Here is a 14,623-nt window from a genome sequence, read left to right as displayed (position 1 = left end):
CGTGCGGCTGTTGATAAAAGTAGGATCGCCAATGTCTGATGACGGATTGGCACAAGCAGCAGCAGCAGTAGGCAATTAGACCAAGAGAACAATTAAGACACAAATGAAGGCAAATATACGTGTCCCAGGGTAATGTTGCAGGATCCAATCTGGGTCAGTCACCAGAAACAGAGGTTTCGTTTTGGATCCTGCAAGAATTAAGAGAGTTAACAAAAACGGGTGTCAAATCTTGGCAACTTTAAGATCTGTGGACTTCAACTCCCAGATTCTGGGATTTGAAGTCCACAAGCATTGGACACCCTTGGTATATAAAAGATAGGTGGGACACCCTTGGTATATAAAAGATAGAATCAATCTCACGTCTTGAGAATAAGCTAAATTCCCCTGGATTGGAAATTTATCTCCTTTTACAGAGTAATTTCCACTGATCACACTAGGTGGCAGAAGATCCATTCAAAATACAGGATTCATTTCAAGTTTCTCTTTGATTGCCCAGCAAAAACACACACCCCAACACAACCAGTGACAGCTAGCACACACACACAAAAACCCACTCGAATTAGGAAGTTTATTCAATAAAGCAACACTGAGGAAAGTCTTTACATACAGGCTTTTTAAATTATCTTTACAAGCAGGTTCCAGTATACAGTATTTCTCTCTTTTTTTCTTTTTCTTTTTCCCCTTTAGGCAAAGAGACTACATTGTTAAAGAGTATTTTGCAGCTAGTACTGATTTAGTACAAAGACTAAGGCTGCAGTTAATCTTGATTAATCATGGTGCTTTTGAGAATCACACAGGCAGTGAGCAGCTTGACCGCAGCAGTTGATCAACGTTAAACTTCAGTTTCTGAAAGACCCAGCTCAATTTCTCTAACCATGATTGCGTTTCAACAAAGGCACTACTCACTGACACGATAATCCCACAGAGGCTGAACCAGCCAAAGGCAAGGACAGGTTTAAATTTAGGGGCGTTGTCTTCCAATGGGGTTACAATTCAACTGGACCAGGTCTGTTGCATTTGGAGAACCGCTACTATCAGATAACGGGGAGACCAAATGGAATTGTCAGTCTGGTTCCAGGATGCTTCTGGTGGTAAGCAGGAAAGTCTACCAAAAGTAAAAATGCCAAAAAAATGAGAGGGGGGGGGGAATCAACCTTAGGATGCTTAATGCACCATCGCACAAAAGGCTTAGCGGTGTAGACGGTTTGCAACTCCCTATTCCTGGATTCTTGAAATATGTGATGCTCCTTGTTTGCACAAGGCAGATGGCATTTATTGCTGACTAATGTTTTTTTAAAAAATAATAATAATCAAATCAAGCCATTCTAAAGGCAAGCCTCAGTTTTGACAAACGCCTTAGGAATTTTCTCTTTTTGAGTTACAGCGTGAAGAAAGTGGGGGTTCAGAAAGAAGACGCTTAACAAGACAAAAAAAGCTTTGCGAGACCAGGTTGTGTAGGCATGCAAAGCCACAGTTCCAGGAATACTTTGGGATAGTGAAGAGGCAGAGAAGCGTTTCAGGGGCTGAAAGCTTATGTTTAAAGACAAAAACAAAACCTGAAACATGAACATTAATATGTAGTGAAAAACTATTTCACTACTTCAGTCGTGGACCTTTAAATTTAGGCACAACTCCACGCTCATCAAGTGCAAATCTGTTTTGTTCCATTTCCACTTCATGATACACATTGGAGTGGTTTAACACCTTAGGAATAATTGCAGCAGAATCCAATGGACACAATGCATGTTAACAAAAAGCAAAAATTCATAAAATCCCGTAAGATTCTTTTTTTTCCACCTTAAAGAAATCGTTAAGGCCACTGTGAATCTGGCTGCCTATCTGAGACTCCTACCCACTTGAATGAGCCTTCAGATCATACTAAACCAGGGGTCCCCAAACTTTAAGGCTTGTGGAATTGAATTCCCAGGTTGAATTGAATTGAAGTCCACAAGTCTTGAAAGTTGCCAAGTTTGGAGACCTCGGCCCTAAACATACACAAGAACTTTCTCTGACACAACTGCATTCAAAAGGGGTGGCCCTCTCAGTTGTATAAGGGAGACTCACAAACAATGCTTAAAAACCCACCAGGTCCCACCTTCGCTTTGCCCGAACATAATGCCCAAAATTACGACTCAGGGCAGCTCAGTCAACCCTCTCTGGGTGAGTGAAGTTGCCTCAAGACAGAGTTTACAGGTTGAGTGCCAACCTTACACGCTGCCATCTGCTACCATCAGCTTGCTTCTAGCGCCATGGCCAGCCTGACAATGAAATTGGGAGCAAAAGGCTAGTGTTATCTTGGGAAAGAAATTCCCCCCTTCCAAGAGCTGTATCTTCCTGAAGCAAACAGGCCACCTCGAAGGGTTACTTCTCATGAAGTGCTTAAAGTTAATGCCAGGAACATGAATTTAAAAATGCTAGCTGAAGGCCCTCCTAAATGCATACCATGGTACAGACGTAGTTCAACCTGATGCAGTTGTGCTTTTGTAAGCCAGATTACAGTTATTACTTGCCATTGAGAAGTGTGAGACAACTCTCTCTCTCTCTCTCCTCTCTCTCCCCTGTTTTTCATTTGTCTAACTCTACAGGTATCCTTAGTGGTTAGGCGTCTTCTGTTGACATGGTACATTCACATCTTGACAGGGACAAGAAGATGGGGTTAAATATTAGGGGAGTGGGGGAGAAACAGCTCGATCATCGGCATCCAGAAGGTGTCAAAAAGAGCAAGACGGTGGTTGTAGATTTTTAATTTTTATTTTTGATCCCCCTCTGGACAGCCGATGTTTGTGCGATTACATAGGATCCCATCATATTTATAGTGTTGAAAGTAGGCAGACCCTTGGGTCCCATTGGGTCAGTGGGCATGCTTGGACAACGGCTCACTGGACAGGCTGCGTTTGACACACCCCCACGGTGCCAGACTGATCGGCCAAGGGTTCAGCCGCAACTACCTGGGCCGATGTGCTGGTCGGCCTGGATTAAACAAGGTTGTGATCCTCGTTGAGGTTCATGGAGCTAATGTTACAACAAACAAAAAAACCCTGCCTGTTTTAAACACAGTCCTCCTTCAACCACCATCACAAAAAAGGGGCAACTGAAGCTTAGAGCATGTCTGCCACTTGAAGAAACTGTTCCCTACCCACCCACCCAAGAAAGCATTTTCCGGCCAACAACATCAAGAACATTTCACTGCACACCGTCAAGGTTTACAAGCGACACAAACCCAGCTAATGGTTCCTGGGTCAGTCTTTTGATGATAAACTTAAGTTGGCTCCATATATTTCTTACTTATCCTTCTTAAGAAAACCAAAGCTACTTTTCCCTGGCTTAATTTAGCCTATCTGGTGCCCTCCAAATAGGCCACAGTTCCTAGCTAGCCAGATTATTTGAGGACGATGAAGATTTAGCCCGATATATTTGGAGTGTGCCAGGTTTGGGAAGGTTATTTTGATTGTTGTTTTTTTAAGGATGTGTTTTTCTATAAGAAGCATTCTATAAGTAATAGTCAGCAGAGCTCAAAATGAATGCTGTGGTGTATTTTTCAAGTTTTATTTAACACTTTTAAGTGTTTTTTTTAAATGCCATTTCAAACAAGTGTTCTCAGATTGATACTGGAATAAGATTTTAAGACAATTGAACCACATATACAACGTTTGTTTCTGTGGTTCTCGTTAAGCCTTCCTTCCATTGATGGCCTATATCTGACAGAATTTCTCTGTCTCCAGTGACTTTCTATCATTTCGATAAAGTTTAAAACATTTTTGTTCTTTTATGACTTCCCAAGGTTTCCCCAAGTGTGTGTGCGCGTACATAAATGCATTTGCATTTTAAAAATAGGGTTTTAAAAAACGTAAGCTTTATTATGAAAAATAATTTTTGAATCCCTACACATATGGCAAAATTTTGTGCAAACATTCCAAATTGGCTTCTTTGAGATTTTTAGTTGTAACAGAACTCAATAAATAGTGTTACCATTAAGGAAGCCTTGAAATGAAAATTTACAAGCTGGCGGTCATGGACTCATCATTTCCAGAGTCCCATCACAAAGCCATTTGACAACCGTTGGTATAAACCAAAGTCTTGGGATATATATTAAATACAGTTTTTCAGTTACGCCATGATAACTGATTAAACATTTATATATTCTACAGCTTATCTACAAGGAACGGGTAAGAATTTAAATATAAATATATCCACTTCACCCTGTGAAAATTTGTGGCCACTTGTGAATATGGACCCCAAAAACACAGAGAACAAGTTGGGATCTTTCTTGCGAAAACATACAACCTCCATTAAATATTAAATATACATCTTTTACAAAGTTTGAGGGTTATAAATAGAGACGATTTGCATAGGCCTCTTGAGATACAGAGACAGACTTATGGCTGAAGAGCAACATGGAAAGAAGAAACCTACACAACCAAAAAAAAAAAAAGAGAGAGAGAGAGAGAGAGAGATCAGCAAGTATCATTTGTCCATCGCTTATAATTAATTCCCAGAACCAGAAGGTAGGCCTCACTCGTCTATTCTTTGAAGCGGGGGGGAGACATCCAAAGGATACAATTTCCGTCAGCAACTTCCTGGGCAGGGGAAGACCATTGGTGCCCTCAGGAGAGGTCACAGGCTCATGCAGATCGAGGCTTGAAGGAGCAATGCACACTTTTAAAGAGGGTAAAACTGAGATGATAAGAAGAAGCCTACTCAGGAGACGTGCAGCATTTGGTGCCTCCAGGCTCTCCCTGGGGCCTCCTGGCCAGGAAAGGCGTGGGCAAGCAGGGTCATGGGAAAAGGACCACGGCAATGACATTGGAGAGAGTCCCGCTTGGGCTACGTCTTTGGTTTAGGGAGTCGGGAGTGACGATGCAACGTCAGGCCCTCCCCGGGGCGAAGGGCTGGGTCTCGGTTCTGGGGGGCATCTTTCGCTGGCGTCAGGGGCTTCGAGGTGCTAGCCTGAAACCTCTGCTGCTCAGGAGCTACGATGGTTTGGGGGATTGTCCTCGGCTTGGGGCGGAAGGAAATGGCTGGAGGGCGAAGTTTGGAGGCCCTCTGGCTCCTGCTACTTGGAAGGGAGAGGTTGGACTCCGACAGGGGTTGCGCCTGGCTGCTCAGTGGAGGCACAAGGGAGACTCTCGAAGAGGTTGCTGGATGAGGATGAGGAGGAGGCACTGGCACGGTCTGCTTCGGGGCTCGGAGAGCTCTCGACATCTTTGGTGGCAAAGCCTGGTTTGGCCTGGAGCTGTGACTTTTGAGAGCTAGCTTGGCCTGCCCGTCCTGCGCGTTCAACTTGGCCGAGGGTCCAAGGGGTTGCAAGGCCTTCGATTTCCGACTGGCTAGGTCTTTAGCTTTTTCTCTGACCCCTTCGTTCTTGATGGAATGTGCGTTCGCCAGGGAGCTGTCCTCGTTCCGCTGTGTGTTTAAAGTGCTTGGTTCACGCCTGCTGTCCGTGCCGGAGCCGAGGGCAGCATTGTCGCCTTCGTGGCCAACAGGTTGGTCCTGAGGAGGGGGTTCACTGCGAGCCACGGTGGATGATGCTTTTGCTAGTTTTCCCTGGCTGAAGTCTGCGGAATGGGGAAGGTGGCTGGAAGGCTGTAGTACTTGAGGCTGTAGAGGAAACATTTCAGACCAACAGATTAGGATAAGGAAGAATGGGAACCTTACTGGTATCTGCTTCAAAATTAACTTCTGTCTTTAAAGTTAAAGAGCAAAGGGCAACGAAACCGACATTTTCCATGCCTCTGCAAGGGCAACAAAGGAATAAACTATTGCAGTCAAAATCCATTATTATATTTAGATCTGTATGCAATCTATACAATGCCAACACTCAACTGGACTCTTATTAGTGTTCTTATCACCTGTATTTTTGCCTTCTAGTCTAGAGGTCATTCAAGGGGACTGATACTAAAACTTGAATATCAGCTGAAAACGGTTAAAATCAACTAGTCTTCAAACTGGAAAAGGGTGGGTAAAAAGGAGGAACTGGACTCTTTTCCTAAATGCAGTTAAAAGACTCTTCCTGAAGTGATCCAGTTGAAGGCAACTCCCAAGGCAAATATCCTCCATAGTTGAGGAGCAATGCAGCAATTGTACCAGTAAACAACAGTCAGAGAATGAGGCGATTGTCTTCATTTGACAGGGTCTTTACCGGTTTAGATGAATTGGGCAACTTCTCCAAATATTTCATTCATTACGCAGGGATCTCCAACCTGGCAATTTTAAGACTTGTGGATTTGAACTCCCAGAATTCCTCAGCCAGCCATGCTTGAAGTTTAAAGTCTTAAAGCTACCAAGGTTGAAGATCCCTGCATTAGAGCAGAAAAATTAGCCTATTCCTAATTTTTGCCACAATAGCAGACGTAACTGTGTCACAATTAAATACTGTATGAGCAAATTTAACCACACGAACACCGTCTTCCTAAGATCCATTGGCTAAAGGCTATTTGATTTATTAGATTAATCTGACTTTGAAATCTTCATAATGTATTTCAAAGTCTTTGGGTTCTTCAGCTGTTAATGAATGCAAGGCTTAGGTAGGAGGTTATCTAGGCTGGGTTAATAAGCTATGTTTTAATGCACAGTATGCAACCTGGGATTACTACAGTCGTTCTGTTTCATGATCATTATCTTTCAGACACAATAATAAATGTAAGGAAAAATTCCATAACTTGGTGAATGAGTAAATAGGGTACAGGTCTGAGATCTCAGTTATCACAAGATAAAACGGACAGTAAGCTACATAACACGTTCCCTGTATTTTAGTCTCATTTTAGCACAGTGCATGTGGCTTGACTTTAACAGAGGTTTTCTATACACTATATGTACCCACCTGCAGAGATGTGATGTTAGAAGACATGCAACTGTTGCAGATGGCAAATACAGACCAGCATGATTTGCAGACAGAAAACATACAACACAACACAAATGCAAACTGTCCTCAACATACAGTAGTCCCACACAATCCCCCTGCTTGTCTCAAGCCCTAAACACTTTGGAGGGCATTATTTTTTTGCTGATATAAAAAGTGTTCTCTTCCATTTCAGGATTTTAACAGTTATCCAATGGAAGATAATAAAATAATTGTTCAACCCCTTTACCTCACCATGGACCAGGCAGCATTACACACAAATTAAAAAATGATTTTTCTACAGAAGATCCTTTCTTACCATATATATATACATTTACTGAAGTCTACCTTACTCTTGAATAAAATATCGCCACCACTGAGGGGTGACAACATGGAATTTGATCAGTACAAGGAAGAACATTATATACTAATATTTAACAGTAAATGGGACAGAATAAAACACTACAGCAAACCTCGCTGTATCACCAATTCCCGAAAATGCATAAAAATGCTACAAAGTAAATGTTATTTACATGTTGAAAAACAAAACATATGCCTAATTACTTGTGCTCTTACACAAATATGTGAGTTAAGATCCACATGTAGTGTTCTGTTCTTAAAGAATCTCTTCTGCTTAGGAAAAAGTGTGCCTAATGCAACTAAAATAAAACTAAACTAGTTATCAGTGTGAGGTGACCTCTGATCGAAAGGAATTGTAAGCCTCGAAAATGTTAGAACTGACTTTTGCCTAGTAAAATCTAATTTTGGGAGAAGAGGGAGGAAAGGCCAGGTGCAAAATTTTGACAGGTCCAACATCAAGTGCAATAATTTAAACCCAAGTTGTTAAATTAAGCAGCCTTCATTTCTAAATAAAAATGGATAGGTTTGCACTGTTTCACAGATTGATCCAATTAAAATCTATTTAGAATTTTTTCCTCTCTCTTCTACTTGATCTACAAAACATTTCTCCTTGAAAGAGAGAAAGCCAGAGACAAAACTAGTTGACTCACATTTATAAAGAGTTTATCTTGGAGGGAGAATTAAATAAGGGAAAAAACATAACCGGATCAATTTTCTCCTAATGGACAGTGTGTCTAATCAGGTCAGCGACAGGACAGTGGAGGAAAAGAAGGAAATAAACAGATAAAAGGGTTTGTATAAGGAGGAGTATCCCTAAGTTATTTCCCCCTCACCCAGTTCTGAAAGCAATGGGCGGGGGAAATACGGAAAATATAGGCTCAACTTTTCCAACTCCTCCTTGATTAAATTACTGCTTTGAGTCACTTTCTACTTCTCTAGCATTTGAAAGAAGTTACTGCAAGTTTATATAGACAAGAAAAGGAAATCTTGCTTTCTGGGTATGGTGGAAAAGTTCCCATCTGGTTTTCAGCTCCCGTCTGTTAAAGCAGAACCTGTTTTGTGCCAGGAAGGAACTCACTTCCTTCAGCAAATCCTTGCTGCTTTAACGAGTCAAATTACTGTCCCAAATGCAGAAACGTGCACCTTCTTCTTGTGACGGCAGAATCTCCGGACACTATTTTAATCCAGTGATCTTCACAACCCTGGTCAAAAATAGCCAGGGAGCACATATAGACCCTCCTGGTTGGGTTGAAGACAAGAACTGTCAATTCTGATGGCGGCATGACAGTTGTGTCAACACTTGAATTACCCTCTGCATCTCCTCATTCAAAGTTTCTGTCTTCTACTCTAACTCAACTGGGAATGGTCTGGTTGGGTGGTGAGAGCAGCTCCCAGAATTCCACTGGCTGGGAAAATGAAGGAAGGATTGCACTAATCATGTGTTTCTTTTTTATATATATTAAAAAATTATTTCATTTTATACAAACAATCCATCTTCCATTTAAATAGTGTGTCATCTGGGTACAAATATCTTGTGCAATAACCGTTACAGTTTATACATATTGATTGCTTGGTATTAATACTTTATTCTTCCTTAATACTGATATATATAAAATATATACAATTCTTATAACATTCCCCATCTTAACATTTTTAATTCTTTTCACGTGTTCACTGTTTTTCGCTAGTCTTCTTTAATTTCCATATTTATTCTCCAGTCATTGATAAATAATTCCCATATCATATAATGTTCCAATTGTTCCTTCTCTTTAATTGCCAGTGTTAGCCTGTTCATTTCTGCACATTCTAATATTATCCTAACCACATTCTCTTCAGTCGGAATCTCTTCACTTTTCCAATTTTGTGCAAATAGTTTTAAACGCTTTATGTTTGTGGAGATTCTCAGTCTCAGTCATGGTTGTCCTAAACTTGTTCTATCCAAAAGGCAACTGGACTTCCTGGGGGTGGGGGTTGTTCTTTGAAAACATTTTGCTTTTCATCCAAGAAGCTTCTTCAGTTCTAATTTCAGCTAGAACTGAAGAAGCTTCTTGAATGAGAAGTGAAATGGTTTAAATAAAAAACAAAAAACAAGACAGTCCAGTTGCCTTTTGGAAAAAGCAGCCTGGGGACTTGTAGACTTTATTGCACAACAGCATTACTGCTGCACAACAATTCACAGAATAGACCTGATGTGTCTTCTTTTTGTAGTCATGGTTCTTGACTGAAAACCCTTAATTTAAACAATTAGCAAGATAGCCTTTTCTTATAATTAAGCCCTTGTCAAAACCTGATGGCTTGAAAACAGCAAACTGGTTTTGGTTGAGCCCAAATGTGATAAAATGGTTGGAACGTGCTGAATGACAATTTATCACATTTGTTGTGGTTCGCCAGCAGCAGGTGTGGATGGCTGAGGTCTCAGAGAGCGAGGACTCAGATGGGGGGCCTGCGTGTGAGGCAGGGATGGGACCAGGACCATCAGGGAGTGGGGTGCTGCCTTCGGAGCTTGTGGAGGCTGGTAGCAGTGATGAAGAGGTCCCCGAGGAGCCTGTGCCCAGTGCGTGTGCGCGAAGGGCTGCTCGAAGGAAAGAGCAGCTACAGCAGCACGGGCGACTCGGGAGTAAGGCTGGAAGGTGATGGCCTCTCCCTTAAAAGATAAAAGCCAGCTGAGAAAACAGAGTTCTTTGCAGGAAGCAAAGAAGTTTTATACTCAAGCCTGGTGGACGTTAGGAATATTTGAGTTGGTGTTTGAATTATTGCTTAGTAACTTTATCTGGTATTCTTGACAGCCTTGCAAAACCTTGGCAAGGCTCTTTCTTATCGAAGCTAATTGGTTTGAAGCAGCCTTTTACCCGTGAAGGAACGGGATTCATTAAGAAACATTAAAAGGTTGTGCTGTTACCATTGTCTCGTGTTTGCTTCCTTGGAACCAAGTTTGGGTCAGAACAACATTAGGAAATGTCTCTGTTTTTCTATCATAATTGTTCTTGCCTTTTGAAGCTCAGTAATCATTATATGAACAGGAATAAATCCAATTCAGGGCAATTCCTGAGCAACCAAGCACCAGCCTTTTGGCCATTTTTCAGGGTTATGACCTTTGAAGCATCCCCATGATCATGTGATCAAAATTCAGGTGCTTGGCAACCGGTTCCTATTTATGACGGTTGCTGTGTCCCGGGGTTATGCGATCCCCTCTTTGTGACCTTTGGATAAGCAAAGTCGAGGAGGAAGCCAGATTCACTTAACAACCGGGTTGCTAACTTATCAACTGCAGTGATTCCCTTAAAGACTGTGGCAAGGTAGGTAAGTTTAAAAAATGGGGCAAAACCCCCGTAAACAAATGTCTCAACTTAACCACAGAAAAGTTGTTCTCAATTGTAGTCGTAAGTCAAAGGATGACCTGTATAGATAAAAGCAGCAGTTTGCCCCCTTTGGATCTTTGAATTGTTTTGCACATCTCTGACCATGTTAGTGAGCCTCATGTAGGTCTATTTGACACAGGTGGTCCTTGGATTATGACCACCTGTTCAGCATCCATACAAATTTGTGAGGATGCTAAACCAGTGTTTACTTATGATTGGTCCTTGGAGTTCCGGCCACTGCAGCCTGCCTGGGGGGAGGGGGGGGGTCACGTGATCGTCACGGTTTCTCATACTCCCTGCCAGCTTCCCACGATCAAAATCACTGGGGAGGCTGCAAGAAGGCGGAAGCAAGATCCCTGCTTCATGTTGGCAACCAGGGCTGCCAGAACTGCTGTTGCTAAGGGTCGTTGTCATGTGACATTGAACTTTACAATTGTCTTGTTTCATTATGGCAAATTCCAGTCCCAGTTGCTATTGTTAACTCAAGGACTACCTACATATCAATGGAGTGCAAGCTGTGAGTTACTTTGTGGCTTGTTTCATTTGTTTTTTTTTGTTTTTTTAAATTGTCCAACGTCTGAGATCGATCGATACGTAGGGAGAATTTGATGGAGGGAGTTCAACAATTTAAGAGATACAAGCCCAAAACTGAGAATGAGTCTCTTTTTTCCATCAAAACTGTATTTGTCAGAATCAAGCAGGTTGTCTAGGCCTTCTGCTTTTGTAGCAGGGAGACAATCCCAGGCTTCCCTTAATGTAAGGATGAAAGAAAACACCAGTGACCTATTTGGAGCACTGGAATATTCCAGTGGAGTTACTGTAGTCTAAAGTTCAACTTTGGTGCAGCCAAAGAAGTCATATATCATTTTTTTAAAAAAAAAGAGTATAATAATGATAGCATTTTTGGGAACATTTGTTACTGACACTGGGAAAAAGCAGAAGGTTTTCTCAGAAAGAAATCTACCCATCTCTCTCAAGATCAGTGGTGGTATTTGACCGTTTCTGCCCGGTTCTGGAGAGCCGGTAGTGGAGATGAGCAGTGGAGACCGAACCGGTTCTCTTCGCTGCTCTATGGTTGGCCCACCCACCCGCCCGGGCTACCATACTCACTTTTATGGCCAGAATTCAAAGCGCAGCTGCTTTGCGCGGTGCAGAATAGCGCCGTGCGGCAGCTGCTGCGACCACCATCATGCAGGCTTGCAGGAGGCAAGTTAGAACGCCTCTGCACCTGCGCAAAGTGTGTGTTTGGCGTGCGCATGCACGCAAAGTGTGTGCATGCTCACAAAGTGCGGCCACCAAGCCACGCCCCCCGAACCAGTGGCGACTTTATTTGAATACTACCACTGCTCAAGATGCACTATTATTATTATTATTTTTTTTAAAAAACGCTTTAGCATGGCTATATTCTGTGATGACTGGTTCCACATTAAGATGCTCCCTAACAAAAAATTTATAAACAAACAGATTCACCACTTAACTTGGGAACTACTTCAAAACTTGTGTAGTGGAGTGTATGTTTGTATATAATGTGTTTAATGTCAACTCATAAAACATTTTGTATACACATTTTATAGTTGACAATAGAAAGAAGGGGGGAATTTCAAAGAGCAGGTAGCAGTGTGGAATCGAAAGTACATTCCATTCATATTTTCTTCAAAGACTGATTAGATGACTAAAGCTTCTGCAGCACAAAAATCTAATTGGAGAGCATGATTGATGACTCTTGGCTATGGATATTTTACGTTGGATGATACACCCAGAGGGGTGGGGGTGGGGGGGTAAAGCAGGATCAAGGGTGACAGTGAATTACATATCTCAGAGTTGGCTATGCCAGGTAAATGCTGGACTTAGAATGTTAACTTCAAATAAATCTTTTTTAGTTTTGGGAGTGTGGTTCGAGGCTCATGATTTAATTGGCGTAACTGTCGGAATCCTGACATTTAAAACATATGAGCTGAAAATGTGATTTAAGCTTATCAATGATAAGATAAACTTAGAAGGAATCTGGTGGCATTGTTTTTGATTAATAAACGGTTATTCAAAAACCTTTGAATCACATTGGTGAGTCGAACAATATGCTTGTAGAATTCTTTTGAGTTTGGCTACCATACGCTAACGCCGCTCTCATCCTAAAATGTTTTCAATTTCATTAAAAAGTGTAGACCAGTCTTTTCCTATTTACACAGTGAAATATATATATATGGAAAAAAAAAAACAAGACAAGAGCATGCACAATGTGGTCTGCATGCATCATGCAGAAAGCACAACGGTGAAGACACAAAAGGAGAGGTCGGGGGGAAAAAATCTAAAGTTGTACTGTACCACGCTTTATCACAGAAGTAATGGACTAACTCCTCAACTCCTTGTCAATAGCACAATAGGAAGCAGAGACAAAAAGAAAAAAAGAAAAGACAAGGACAGTGATATCAGAGGGCCAAGACACAGTAATGAGCCAGTGCCATGATTAAGAACATCCTCTTTATACATTGTGATAGCCACAATGCAGGTCCTCCAATGTCAAAAAGGCAAAAGGAGGACATCTTTTAAATGCAACAATACCGCTACTCACCTTTACCCAGGTCTCAGAATGCAACTACATCCGGTCATCCAATGGATCCTGCCCTCACATTTTGCTTTCAGGGGCCATTGCATAATTTTATTATGTCCACCAGGTCACAAAGCTTTAATGTGTTATACTACAAATCCATATTCCACTTTGTCTTTTTCCACTTAAGGCAGACTATTTCTGTGCTTCCTAATTTTCTACAGTGTAAGCATACCACTCGGCCTCCAATTATCTTTGGATAACTTCCTAATTTCTTGAGCTGAACATCTGCTATGCTATATTGTTGAACTACAGGCCCCATCAGCCTCAGACAAAATGGACAATGGAGCGGGTGGATTTTGTAATTCCTATGGAGTTACTCTCTGCCTTTAAATTTATGTAAGTTGAAAAGCTGCTTAATGGATAAGGTCTCCCAGCAACCGGTACATACAAGAGCTAAGAATCTCTAATGAAAAGTTGTAAGTTTTCATGATGTTCTATTTTATTGGAATCAATTTTGCACAGAAGTGTTGTTCTTCCTGATAAATTTTAATAATATTCACAACAAATACAGCTGATAAAATTAGGATCTCTGAGACAAGGGCATCAAAGCACCAAATAGATCCACAGATGCCTCCTTAGCACTGGTTCAAGCTCTCTTTTCCAACTTTTTAAAAACATTTTTAAAATATTAAAAATTTCCTCTTTTAATGGAAATATTGCAAACTTCAGTTTACTATTTTTAAGAAATAAAATTTAAATGGTGGGTAGCTCCTTGAAATAAGAAGAAAGGGATAGGGAAATTTGCTGTCTTCCTTTTCTGTCTGGGGATCCTGTCACTGGATATTTTTTTGTCTTAAAACATACCACTGGAATTCTGAAAGGCCATCTTAGCTTCAGTTCTTGCTTCTCTAAAATTTCCCAAAATAGACCCCAACAACAGCAAGACAATAAGGCCAGTGGCAAAATATGTTGCTTTACACAAGCAAAAAGCCAATTCCCCATCCCTAATCAAAGACAATTCTCAGTTTAAATTCTGTTTCTGATTGAGTAAACACCAAGAATATTACTGTGTCACCTGGAAGAAAAACGAATCTAGAAAGCTGAGTGGTTTAAACATTTAGTCGGCGGTTAGGTGGCAAATACCGGACAATCTTGTCTGATTCCCAAAATTTAAACAGGATAATAAGGCCTGGCTTGGATTTGATGAAAGTCTACCAGAAAACCTCGGAGCTAGTTTGGAATTTGGAAAAACATAGCAGAACAACAGAAGTAAACAATGATAAATCTCTGTTGCCAACACATTGCAGATTTTCTTTTTTTAAAAAAAGAATAGTTTTATTTTTTGTGGAATAATGAGAATCATTTCAGCTACATTAATAACAGACTTTTTTTTTGTTTTTGCAGATGTCTTGGTAAGTCAATATATTCAGGGGGGGATACGACAGGGTTAACTACCGGTTCGGGATTTACGAGCTTCTCTGCCATGCGCCTGTAAATCGTCATTAGCATGCTGAGTGC

General features: G+C 41.2%; 1 protein-coding gene across 4 annotated transcripts in view; it reads right to left on the bottom strand.

Annotated features, from left to right (window-relative positions):
* Positions 1–554: 554 nt before the first annotated feature.
* The window catches only part of CCSER2 (coiled-coil serine rich protein 2), a 48,976-nt gene continuing 34,907 nt past the window's right edge, over positions 555–14,623 (bottom strand). For 2 of the 4 annotated variants that reach the window (XM_026674221.2, XM_026674219.2), the window contains one exon: positions 555–5,598. In XM_026674221.2, coding sequence (XP_026530006.1) covers positions 5,504–5,598 — 95 coding nt within the window. In that variant the 3' untranslated portion in view covers positions 555–5,503. Of the gene's footprint in view, positions 5,599–12,879; positions 12,920–14,623 lie in introns of all 4 variants that reach the window. The other 2 variants (XM_087963839.1, XM_026674220.2) reach the window with 2 other exon arrangements.

Source organism: Notechis scutatus, chromosome 4 (genome assembly GCF_049901735.1).
Source record: "Notechis scutatus isolate UNSWTSFEM ecotype Mainland chromosome 4, rNotScu1.2, whole genome shotgun sequence".
In the NCBI taxonomy this organism is placed as follows: Eukaryota; Metazoa; Chordata; class Lepidosauria; order Squamata; family Elapidae; genus Notechis; species Notechis scutatus.
This window is presented reverse-complemented; position numbering and strand designations above follow the sequence as displayed.